Below are 12,992 nucleotides of genomic sequence, written 5' to 3'. Positions count from 1 at the left end.
TGGACAACCCGTCTACTTTATGGACAATAAATTTCGACCTCGATAAGACCCGTCCACTTTACGGACCTGATAAATTTCACCCTTAATAGAATGATCCGTCCACTCTGTGGACTTGGTAGATTTTCGTCCTTCTTGAATGCTCCGTCCACTATGTGGACTTGATAACTTTCATCCTTTTTGGATGATCCGTCCACTATGTGGACTTGATAAACTTCCATAATTCTTGGATGGTCCGTCCACTATGTGGACTTGACAAATTTTCACCCTTCTTGGATGATCCGTCCACTATGTGAACTTGATAAATTTTCATCCTTCTCGGATGATCCGTCCACTATGTGGACTTGATAAATTTTCATCCTTTTTGGATGATCCGTCCACTATGTGGACTTGATAAGTTTTCATCCTTCTTGGATGGTCCGTCCACTATATGGACTTGATAAACTTTCATCCTTCTTGGATGATCCGTCCACTGTGTGGATTTGATAACTTTTAAGCAAAATATATTCCATATGCTCTGAATAAACTCCTCTTATTATAATGGATTGGTAGACTATTGTTCATAAAAAATAAGAAAAATGCCTTTTGGCTCTAAAAGTACTTGTAGGAAATAAAAACTATCTAAAGATAAACTAGAAATGAGGAGGTAAATATTGTTGTCGTCTTTGTCCTTCGCCTACTGGTAGTACTTGTTCAGGTGCTCCGTGTTCCATGGATGACTCAGCTTTTTTCCATCTAGTGTCTCTAAGTAGTACGTTCCCTTTCTATGCCATGAAATAATCTTGTATGGTCCTTCCCAGTTAGGTCCTAGCTTCCCTTGGAAGGCATCTTTTGTAGCGCCGAGTACTCTTCTTAAGACCAGATCTCCCATCTGGAAGTCCCTGTGCCTGACCTTAGAGTTGTAATGATTTTCCATCAGGTTCTGGTATCGCACAAGTCTCTGCTCTGCTACGGCCCTGACTTCGTCCACAAGATCTAGCTGTAAACACATCTGTTCATCATTTTTTTTTTTGTCGTAGTTCTCGACCCGGTAGCTTGTTAGACCTACTTCTGCTGGTATGACGACCTTACTACCATATGCCAATCGAAACGGCGTTTCTCCTGTCGGTGTTCTTGCCGTTGTCCTGGATGCCCATAAAACACTTGGTAATTCGTCCGGCCATATGCCCTTTGCCCCCTTGAGCCGGGTCTTGATAATCTTAAGCAAGGACCGGTTCGTGACTTCAACCTGTCCATTGGCCTGCGGGTGGGCAGGTGACGAGTAGTGATTCCTGATCCCAAGCTGGGAACAAAAGTCTCTGAATGTGTCATTGTCGAATTGTTTCCCGTTGTCCGAAACCAGCACCCTCGGAATTTCATACCTGCAAATAATACTTTTCCATACAAAACTACGGATATTCTTCTCCGTGATAGTGGCCAGAGCCTCTGCTTTCACCCATTTGGTGAAGTAGTCAATGCCAACCACTAAGAACTTTAGCTGCCTCACTGCTGTCGGGAACGGACCCATGATGTCTAATCCCCATTGTGCAAATGGTTATGGGGTCGTCATAGCGGTAAGTTCTTCCATTGGTTGCCTTATAAAATTGACAAATCGTTGGCACTTATCGCAAGCTCTGACGTAAATGTGGGCATCCTTCTGCATTGTCGGCCAGTAGTATCCTGCTCGGAGTAGCTTGTGCACCAAAGACCTTGATCCAAAATGGTTTTCGCAAACTCCTTCATGGACCTCCCTCATCACGTAGTCCACTTCTTCGTGGCCGAGGCATCTTAGGTATGGTCGGGTGAATCCTTTTTTGTATAGGACGTCTTTAATCAAAATGAACCGGGCAGCTTTAACCTTCAACTTCCTTGCGTCCTCTTTGTTGTCAGATAGTTTTCCTTCTCTAAGATACGCCGCTATGGGTACCGTCCAACAACACTCATTGCTTACCTCCTGCATGCTAATGTCATCTAATAATGATGAAAGCTGGACAAAGGATAATACCTGTTTAGGGATGATCATAGGTTTGGCTGAAGCTACCTTTACGAGTCGGTCGGCATCTTGGTTCTCCTCCCTTGGGATTTGAACCATCTTGATTTGGAGGTTATTCATTCGACCCTTCACTTCCTCAAGATACCTTTTCATACTTTCATTCTTGCAGTCATAGCTCCCATTAACCTGGCTGGTCACGATTTGAGAATCGGGATAAACGACCACATTCTTAGCTCCTACAGCTATTGCAAGGTCCAGTCCTGCTACCAAAGCCTCGTATTCCACCTCGTTGTTGGTAGTAGAGACGTCCAGACGGGTCATGCATTCGATCTTATCTCCCTTTGGGGTGTGGAGTACAACTCCAACACCTCTAGCATATTTATTTGAAGATCCGTCTATATGGACTCTCCATATGGGCGTCTCTTCTGCCCCTGGTCCTTTATGATAGTGAATTTAGCGATGAAGTTTGCCAATATCTGTCCTTTCACGGCAGTCCGTGGTTGGTATCGAATATCGAACTCACTCAGCTCGATCACCCATAGTGCCATCCGTCCGGCAGCTTCGAGACTACTCATTGCTCTTCGTAAGGGTTTATCTGTCAGGACATTTATGGTATGCACTTGAAAGTATGGTTTAAGTTTCCAAGTTGCGGTCACTAGTGCAAATGCGAGTTTTTCCATCTGAGGGTACCTCTCTTTTACTCCTCTCAGTGCCCGGCTTATAAAATACACGAGCCTTTGTACCTTACCTTCTTCTCTAATAAGAGCTGCACTGATCGCTGCTGAGGAGACGGCAAGGTATATGAATAATTCTTCCCCCGGCATAGATGGGCTGAGCAACGGCGAAGCGGAGAGATACACCTTTAACTCTTTAAATGCCTTTTGGCACTCGTCTGTCCATTCAAATGATCTTTTTAGTGTGCAGAAAAAAGGGAGGCATTTGTCCGTCGCTTTTGCTACGAATCTGTACAAGGCTGCTATCTTGCCAGTCAAGCTTTGTACTTCCTTTACCGTCCTTGGAAGAGATAGTTCCATGATCGCCTTTACCTTCTCTGGGTTGACTTCAATGCCCCTCTAGGATACCATAAATCCCAAGAATTTCCTGCAGTTACCTCGAACACGCACTTGCTCGGATTCAGCTTCATTTTGTACGATCGTAGGGTATTGAAAGTCTCCTGGAGGTCGCTCATGTGATCGGACTCTCGAATGCTTTTCACCAACATATCATCTACGTAAACCTGCACATTTCTGCCAATTTGGTGTGTGAACATCTTGTTCATCAATCTCTGATACGTGGTTCTGGCGTTTTTAAGCCCGAAAGGCATTACTTTGTAGCAGAAAAGCCCCTGACTTGTTATGAACGAGGTTTTTTCTTGATCAACCTCATCCAATTTAATTTGGTTGTAGCCAGAGAAGGCATCCATGAAGCTCAAGAGATCGTGTCTTGCGGTGGAGTCCACCAAGGTGTTAATACGCAGGAGTGGGTAACTATCTTTAGGGCAAGCCCTATTCAGATCCATGAAGTTGACACACATTCTCCACTTCCTGTTGGCCTTCTTGACCATTACTACGTTTGCCAACCAATCCGGGTAGTACACTTCGCGTATGAAGTCTGCTTCTTGTAACTTATGTATTTCCTCAGCTATGGCTCGATCTTGTTCCGAGGCGAATACTCGCTTCTTCTATCGGACAGGGGAGAATGAGGGTGATACGTTCAACCTGTGAACCATGACCGACAGGTCGATTCCTGGCATGTCCTCGTGACTCCATGCAAAAACATCTTGGTTTTTCTTGAGGAATACTATAAATGCCTGTCGAACTGTTTGGCTGGCCAAGGTGCCAATTCTTGTGGTCCGTTCAGGCCTAGAATCGTCAAGGTGTACCTCTTCTAACTCTTCCACTGATTCTACTACTGTCCGTTGTTCCTCGATGTTCATTGCTTGCAGGTGGTCATCCATTTCCATCATGACGACGTAGCATTCTCGTGCAGCCACCTGATTTCTGCGCAGCTCTCCAACCCCGTATTCGGTAGGGAATTTGACCATTAAATGGTAGGTCGAAGTTACAACCTTCCATGCATTGAGAGAGGGCCGTCCGAGGATGGCGTTATAAGCAGAAGAGCAGTCGACCACAAGAAAAACTATATCCTTGGTTATTTACTGGGGGTAGTCTCCGATCGTTACAGACAACGTGACGATGCCCAAAGGGTAAACCCTTGTTCCTCTAAAGCCAATGAGTGGTGCATTTGTTGGGATCAATCGTTCTCTATCAATCCCCATTTGCTGGAATGCGGGGTAATAGAGGATATCCGCTAAGCTTCCATTATCCACCAAAACTCGATGCATGTTGTAGTCCCCTGCCCGTATGCTGATGACAAGTGCGTCGTCATGTGGGTGGTGAAGGCGTCACGCGTCTTCTTTTGAAAACCCGATGTTGGGGTTATCAAGTCGCGCCATTTTTGGTGTGGAACCTGTCAACTGGACGCTTTGAACCATCTGTAAATAGGTTTTTCGGGCCTTTTTAGATGACCTTGCAGAAGTAGTGCCCCCTACAATCATCCATATGTCTCCTATAGGTGGTCTAGGACGCTCGTTTTCCATTCGGGGATTTTGTTCCTGGAGTTGATCCGTTCTTTCCTTCCTCACAAACCTCTGCAATCTTCCTTGCCTAGTGAGGGCTTCAATTTGCTGTTTTAAGTCATAACAATCCGTCGTGTCATGGCCATGATTGCCATGAAAACGGTAGTATCTATCTTTTGGCCTCTTGTTCGAATCTCCCTTTAGCTTGCCAGGAAACGTCAGGGTTCCTTCATCTTTGATCTGCATTAACACTTGGTCGATTGGGGCTGTGAGAGGGGTGAAGTTCGTGAATCTTCCCGCGGGTGGTTTGGGTCGTCGATCTTCCCGTCGCTTTCTAGTTCTAGCCATTTTTCGTCCCTTATCCGATCGTGTGTCTTCCTGTCTTTCCCTTTTTCTAGGCTTTTCCTCTCGGGCCAGTAAGGCATCCTCTGCGTTCATGTACTTCATTGCCCTGTAAAACACTTCAAACATAGTCTTTGGGTCATTCTTATACAGAGAAATCAAGAACTTACCCTTCCGCAACCCGTTTGTGAACGCTGCTACAAGTATCTTGTCGTCCGCCTTGTCTATTGAGAGGGCTTCCTTGTTAAAGAGAGCTATGTATGATCTTAGAGTCTCGTCTTCTTGTTGTCTAATGTTCATCAGACACGCGGTAGACTTCTTATGCCGGTGACTCCCGATAAAGTGTGATACGAACTAGGCGCCTAATTCCTTGAAAGTGCCGATGGAATTAGGCGTCAGCCTACTGTACCAGTCCCTCGCAGGTCCTTTCAATGTGGTGGGAAAAGCCCTACACATGATTTCATCCGGTACACCCTGAAGATGCATTAGGGTCTTGAAAGATTCCAAGTGATCCAATGGGTCCTTGGATTCGTTGTAATTCTCCACCTGAGACATGCGAAATTTTGGGGGAAGGAAGCATGAACTTACGAGCGTTGTGAAAGGCGAATCAGTTCTATGGACTAGGTCATCCAGGTTGCTGGAGATTCAACCTCTAAGGGTGTTCATCATCACTGCCATATGTTCCCTCATCTCTTGCATCTCAGCTGCTATGTGAGGTGGTGGGGTGTCCGAGATGGATGGCCGGTTAGTGTCCAACCGCTCCGGTCTACTTAGAGCGTAGCTACCCTCAAGCCCTTTCGGGTTCCTCCCATCCGCGCTTGCACCTTCCTAGTCTTCCTCTGGTGCGCTTGGGTGTGCATTCCTTTGTCGCAGTTGCTCTTCTAGATCATGATTTTGCTTGGTTAGGCGCTCAACCGCCGCCGCAAGTGTTTGGACTTGCCTCTCCAAAGCTGTGGTGTGTGGTTCGTCGCCTTGATTGTTGGTTGTTGTCATCAATCGAGTAAGTACCATGCAACTTTTTGTCTCAGGGATAGAGCAAAGGCTGATTACTCTCCAGTGCTGATGTTTCCCACAGACGGCGCCAACTGATGATGCCGAAAAATCACTAATAAGCAGCAAGTACTCTCAAATCGAAACAACACCTACAAAACGAAAAGAGAAGACCTAACAGAGAGCACCGGTGTGGTGCCGGCCACAAACCCTCTGAATGTCAAGTTAGAACTTTTTACAACCCTAAAGTTCTAGAGTTGAGTCAATAATGCGTACCTTGATTTATGAGGGTTTTAGAGTATTTCTAATGGTGTAGGGTTAGCATCCATGCCTTGACCATGAAGTCATTTCCTTCTAGAATTGGAACTCTTTCCTTTTGGATACCTTCTAGAGTTCTTTTCCTCATAGGAGTCCTTTGATCAAGGCTAAACGTATGATGCAAGAATTCTTCTTATACACGTTCACATGGAGATCAAGCAAGGCCACATCAGCCCTAATTATATAGCGTGAATCCTATTTAGGGTTTCTTGGAAACAAACCTGGAACGATGACCACTACATCATACTTGTCCGTCCACTGTGGATTCGTCCTTCTTGGCCATGTTAAATATGAACCCGTCATCCTTATGTTGTCACATCAACCATGTAGATCCATCAGGCATACTCTAAATTTCACCATTTTTTGGGATTATCATTACTTAAAACATGTTAATATCATAAAATCCTTTTTTTTTTCTTTTTTGGTTTGGTAAAATGTCATATCTAAGAGACTAAGTTCCCGTTTGGATTGGGCTTATTGAGCGTCTGCGTTTTGAGTTTCACTTCTTTTTTTTTTTTGCACGACAAATTTCACTATTCATGAATAGTAGCCGTAATATTTGACTTTGCAACACACCAGTGGGTCCTGTGTATTGTTCACGGGACCCACAAACTTCACTCTTCAACAATTTATTCATTAAAAATGGGTCTCACGGTACTATTCACACATTCAAAATTTATTTTGCTACGGTGTTTTCATCTATATCCAAACGGACCCTAAGACTAATGAAATCTAATCCGAACATGGATCGGAGAGTATAATCCCACCATTAGGAGAAAGGAAAAAACACAAAAACTTGATCTTTGAGGTTGATAGGTGAACCAAAATATTATATCAGACAGAGATAGATATCGAATTTCCATAAATATTTTATTCAATACCTTCTACAAATAAGACCCAAAAATAAAATAAAACAAAAACCAAAAACAGAAAACAGGAGAACAATCCAAAAAATTCTAAACGACTATCATCTTACACGTTGAACATCTTACACAAATGACAATTTTCTTGGAAGATCTTAATGATTCCGTAGAGATCCAAGCAGAATTTTTTATATTTTATTTTCACACTCCAATCTAAGAACAAATAGGTAAATTAGCTGGGGGTGGCCGAATACTTGTTTCTTTGGTGGGGCCATTCTTCACAATTAGAACAGTGTCCATGCCCCAACTCGCATGCCGTTCCAAATGACAGTGCATAAACCAAACCCCTGAAAAAACATCACCATGTCATTCTTATTCTCATCATTTTCTATACATATAGCCAGCAAGAAAGTTAGAGAGATTTATTCAAAAATAGATAATAATAATGCTACGAATGCAGCTTTCTTCATAATAATTTTTACACTTTTACACAACTTTTTTGCCGCACATGAGTTGTGGCAACCAGCGAGTAGTGAAAAAAAAAAATTTAGTGGATTCATATGTAAATGATAGATAATTTTTTACAATTTATCACATTAGAGTGGCAGTAAAAACTAGTTAGTGATCATTGAAGTGGTGCGTGTAAGTAGTGGACATAACTGACATTCATGGATCTATTATTTGTTTGTCATCGTTTAGTGGATCACTTCAATAGTTGTGTGTTAGGTTCTAAGACTTTAGGTACTAATGTATTAGAAATTCAATATATATTATGTTGGCAAATCATGATCAAAACATAGAGCCTGGGTTTAGGCTTGCTCAGAGTGTGTTTAATTATAAAATTGGAATCGAGTGATTGCAGGATTTATTGGACAAAATTTGCAAGGCTCGATCGATCGAACTCCGTGCAGATTTATTTTTCTACAGAATTTTCAATTCAGCCCAAGCCCATTTGACGTGTAGGGTTAAGTGTTTTACTTCACATATAAAAGGAAAAACCCTAGCTATCTTTTAGAAGTCTTTTTGGAGTGTTGTGTGTTAAACTTTTGTGAGATCTAGATGTGTTTACCTTCATACACATACATAGGATTATCAAGATCAAGATTCGTGTCAAGAACTTAATGATCGCTTCAGTTGCTGCTTAAAGAACTTAAAGAAGATCTGAAACTTTTAAGTGGAGTCTCAAAGTCACAAATAGGAAAACTTGTGGTTGCAGCAGATCAAGGAAAGAAGTAGTTCGTGAACTCGGAGCTGTTATGTGGTTGTGGTAATAAGTTTTCTACTCGAGGTAGCAATAGGATGTTAGTGGTCTAAATTCTATTGTGAAAACTTCAATTCTTTCATAATAGATCTGTTTTTATCTTGAGGATAACTAAGTTAAATTCTCCTCAGATTTTTTACCGGTTAGGTTTTCATGGGTTATCATATCGTTGTGTTCTTTATATTTCCACATTATTTACATGATATGATTTATATGTGTTAACCTAGAACTGATTAATTTATCTAAGTAGTTACTTGGCTAAATAACTAGGTTAAACATCTTGTGTTTAAGGGGTCTAAAACTTTACATTGTGAAATTTGTTATGAAAAAAAAATTTGCTCCTAATATTATTGAAAAATAATAATAATAACGGAGAGAGAAAGTAAGTGTACCAGGATTATTGGCTACGAATCTAATGGCAGCCCATCCATTCTTAGGAACTCCAATGGTATTAACTTCAGGTGGATCGATCAAATTGTAAGTCTTTGTTGAATTGGTAAGGTCAAAATTGCCATAACCCGTCCCAACCAAATAGAAGCTAAAACCATGTAGATGCATTGGGTGATTCTCTGCATTCCCAACATTTGTCCCTTGGTACACTATTTCCACTACGTCCCCATAATTTATCAATTTTGCCTTTGTTCCTAGGCTTGGGTATAATGTATTATTACCCACGTCTCCAGTGAAGTTAAACTTATAGGGTGGCAGATTCGGGAAGTCCTTGTCAAAAACATTTGGCAAGCTCCTGCATATATAAAAGCTCAAAATTGGGTCATTTGCAGTAATATATATATATATATATATATATATATATATATATATATATATATATATATATACTTGAGATACAATCACTTTATAATTTAGTGATTCTTTACTTCCCCATGTTACCAAGTGCAAGATTTATGGGGAATTAAATGTTATAATTAGCTTCTCATAACAATAAAATTTGTTTCCATATAACAGCGTTCATTTCTCATAGAAAAATATTTCCTGGAGTAACATGATACTCCAAAAATTTATAAACCAAGCCAGCTCATATAATTTTGACTTTATGTCATATCAATAGTATTAGTAGTGCGCGACTTTGGCTCAAGATATAATGTGTTTATTTTTATCTTAATAAAATTACGATCTCCTTATAAAAAATAATAATAATAATACTAGTAGTGCAGGTTAGTATTTTCAATTTTCCAAGAATAAAAATTTTAGCACCACATACTTTAAGACAGTAGAGCAATAAGGGGTACTTATTAGATTACGTTTTATTAAATACCGATACTAAAACCGTGTGTAAATAATTTAATCAATTATATATTGACAAATATGCAAGTTGTGTTATATATGTGTGTGCATAATGAGAAGGGAAGAAATTAAGAAATAGAAAAATAAAAATAAAAACAGGGTGTTGGAGATGTAGTACGTACTTGTAGTATGCTTGCAGGACATCAGTGGATGGGGTGACAAAACTTATGTTGTTCAAGCTAGCAGATAGCCTGTTACCACTTGGACCCCCGCAGGAGGCATTGGCACAAACTATCTGGTTTACAGAAACTGTGATGAAAATTCGTGTGGTGACATTTTTGGGCACATAAACAGGGTGCTCAGCACTAGCCAAGGATCTTATACGAGTTGTGAAGTTGTCTGCAGCAGCCTTGTCTGTGACATTAGGAAGGGTTGGATAAGGAATAGTGGTTGGAATTGTATAAGTGCCTGTATATTGGAGAATAGCTGAAGTGTTGGTAGTATCGTATGGAGCACTTGAGTCAAAGAATGGAGAGGCAGCTATGTAATAGTAACTAGGTGCTTGATTTGCTGTGACCAATATATCCATTGTTTGTCCTGGGGTTATCATGATGTAACTTGTGGTTATGGGCTTTATGTATGCAGCATCTTGAGCCACAACTGTTATATTGTGTTTTGCAATTCCGAAAAACATTTCTTCATTCATCCCGGCATTGACTAGACGAAGGAGATATGTCTTCCCATACTGGACTGGAAAACGAAATGTTGTTTCTGCAGCATCCAAGTTCTCACTCAATTAATTAACACTTTCTCTGTAATCATTAACAAGACAAACACTTTTTACTTTGCCAATAAACGACTAGAAATCTTTTTCCTTTTTTGTTCCCTGAATGACAAGAAAACCATTTGGGGTTTCAAGTTCAACACAGTTCATTACACTTTTTACGAGCTGTAAATGGCTATTTACTAACATGCTGTGAAATAATATGAATCGTTTTAATCACCCAACAAATTGTTATAATATTTTTAAATAATTGAAAAGTCAGTACATCATATAATAAAATAAAAATAATTAAATAGTACTGTTAGAAACACAAATTAATTTACAAAACTGTTTATTTAAAACAATAATAAGGAGTTACCATTATTTTTTTATTTACTAGAAACTACTTACCCATAGTTTTAAAAACCGAAAAGATTAAAGAATCGAAAGAGGGTCTAGCTTTGAGTTTTCCTGGTTATTGACTAGTTCTGACCGGTTTATCACATCAACAATTTGTATTAAAAAAAAAACATGTATAATTTTTTTTCTTATAACCTTAGCATTTATCATATTTTAAAATATGAGGCTAGGATATTATGAAAATGTTATGATTTTTTTTAAAAATTTTTTATAGACTTTCTCAAAAAATATTGTAAAATATGTCTGTACTGATTTTGTGGTTTTGGCTCCTCAGGTTTTTCATTTTGTCATGTAACATATACATATATATATATATATATATATATATATATATATATATATATATATATTAAACAATAATACTTATTAAAATACACATAAAAATAGTGATATTAGTGTTTTAAAGCGAGTTTATAATATATTACATAACTAGAATACAGTTACAAAATAACATAATTTTTGTAATTTTAGACTAGAATTATAAACAGTGGACATTAGACACATACAAACAATGTGAAATTAAACATTCCTATTATTTTTTTATCATATAATATATATATGGTTGAAATATGTTCGTACCATTGGAGCAATTATTTGGAAATCCTGGTTGGCCATTAAGAGCGTAGGCATTTGATGGGGTTGGATCACCACCGGTTGAAGTGGCCTCGTCAATAAGTTCCTTTACATCTCCATTAAACCATTCCGCTGCAATGTATTGAAGTAGCGGGAAAAATTAGTTGTATATATAATCTTAACAGCGTAAAAAGTTCATAGCCATTAACTATCAAGGATTTATACCAAGTATAAGCACTTGCTCAGCGTAGGGCTTGGGAAAAGGGTAAGTCTTTCCAATTTCAGGTAGGATGACTATGGCACCATGGATTGTGGCGCGGGACCAGTCACTATGGGCATGCCACCAAAGAGTTCCTTCCTCGTCGGAAAATATGACTTCATAAGTGAAATTCTTTCCAGGTTTAATAGGACATTGTGTAATATTCTCTGGACCATCTGACCATGGATTTTTTGGTTGCTTCACTCCATGCCTACACCAGACAAGATTTTTTTATTAAAATTTTCAGATTTTATGAATTTTTATTTCATACCATTGATGTCTTTAGATTATGCAGTTCAAACTATAGTTGATTATCATGGTTCAGAATAAATAACTTTAATCAATAACAAAAAAAAAACAGTAACTTCTATACACGAAAAAAAAAAGAAAAAAAAAGGGACAAAAAAAATCAAACTCAAACCAAAACTTTGAAAGTGATTTAACCCAGACCAAAATCCATCATTTCATGCCCTTTGAAATTTACTCTAAAAGAAGCTTGCTTTTTCCTCTTCTTTCCTTAGATTAAGGAAGGAACTTCCTAGTCTTCTAAAGCAAAAGGGTTTTTAAAAAGCAAAAACAAAACAGTACTTTTATCCTACCTACTCTTCCAACACGGAAAATAAACGGCGTCTCAGTCATCCCAGAGAGAGAGAGTGAGTCATTACCAGTGGATAGTGACACCATAGTCTCCATTGTTGTGAACATTGACAAATGCCTTATCACCTTTGCGAACATGGATGGTTGGGCCCGGCCATTGACCATTTACCGTAAACATACTCTTTGTCGTACACAGTCTTGTAAAGTTCGTCTCCCTCAGCTACAATCACAAAATGGACAACGATTTTTGTAAAAAAGAAAGAAGACAGACATTAATAGTTTGCACATCAATCCCTTCGTAATCTTAACATTTCTGGTGGGAAATGAACCACAAGTACTGTACACAGAGAGAGCTTGTCCAATATACATATGTAATGAAAGTAACTTGATTCTCATAGAATGTCATAGTGGACACTTACAAGAAAGCTGTAGTGGTGGACATTGTAAGCCGAGCAAAACAGCAGGCTATCCAGAAACAAAAACCCTAGGAAACCTAGGATCAAACTTGTCTTCGTTGATCCCATGTCTAGAACTTACTCCGATCTCCCAGACAGACAATATTTTCTTTCTTAAAGTCACCTTCTTGTGTGTGAATTTCAGCTGGCGTTTAAGATCTGTATTTAAAGACTCAACTTTTGCAAGACATGCCTACACACGTGCTATATAATTAGAATAGGTCCGGTTAATGCGTGTCAAGACATTAAGTTATATATTTTTTGAAATATTTTATAAAAAATTTTAAAAAATTGTAAAATTTTTTAATTTTCAATAAAACTTTTTCAATAATAATATTTTATTGTGTGTTCTTAGAGCA

The 12,992-nt window shown here is 39.2% G+C and overlaps 1 protein-coding gene across 1 annotated transcript; it reads right to left on the bottom strand.

Annotated features, from left to right (window-relative positions):
• Positions 1–7,044: 7,044 nt before the first annotated feature.
• On the bottom strand, positions 7,045–12,774 carry LOC142621560 (putative laccase-9). Its single transcript, XM_075794848.1, has 7 exons — positions 12,598–12,774; positions 12,247–12,398; positions 11,548–11,792; positions 11,329–11,454; positions 9,749–10,337; positions 8,714–9,066; positions 7,045–7,407 (listed from the first exon to the last, which is right to left on the bottom strand). Exons 1-7 carry the CDS (start codon positions 12,700–12,702, stop codon positions 7,274–7,276), a joined length of 1,704 nt encoding a protein of 567 aa, XP_075650963.1. The 5' UTR covers positions 12,703–12,774; the 3' UTR covers positions 7,045–7,273.
• Between the last annotated feature and the right edge of the window lie 218 nt (positions 12,775–12,992).

The sequence above is a fragment of the Castanea sativa genome, chromosome 1, assembly GCF_040712315.1.
Source record: "Castanea sativa cultivar Marrone di Chiusa Pesio chromosome 1, ASM4071231v1".
In the NCBI taxonomy this organism is placed as follows: Eukaryota; Viridiplantae; Streptophyta; class Magnoliopsida; order Fagales; family Fagaceae; genus Castanea; species Castanea sativa.
This window is presented reverse-complemented; position numbering and strand designations above follow the sequence as displayed.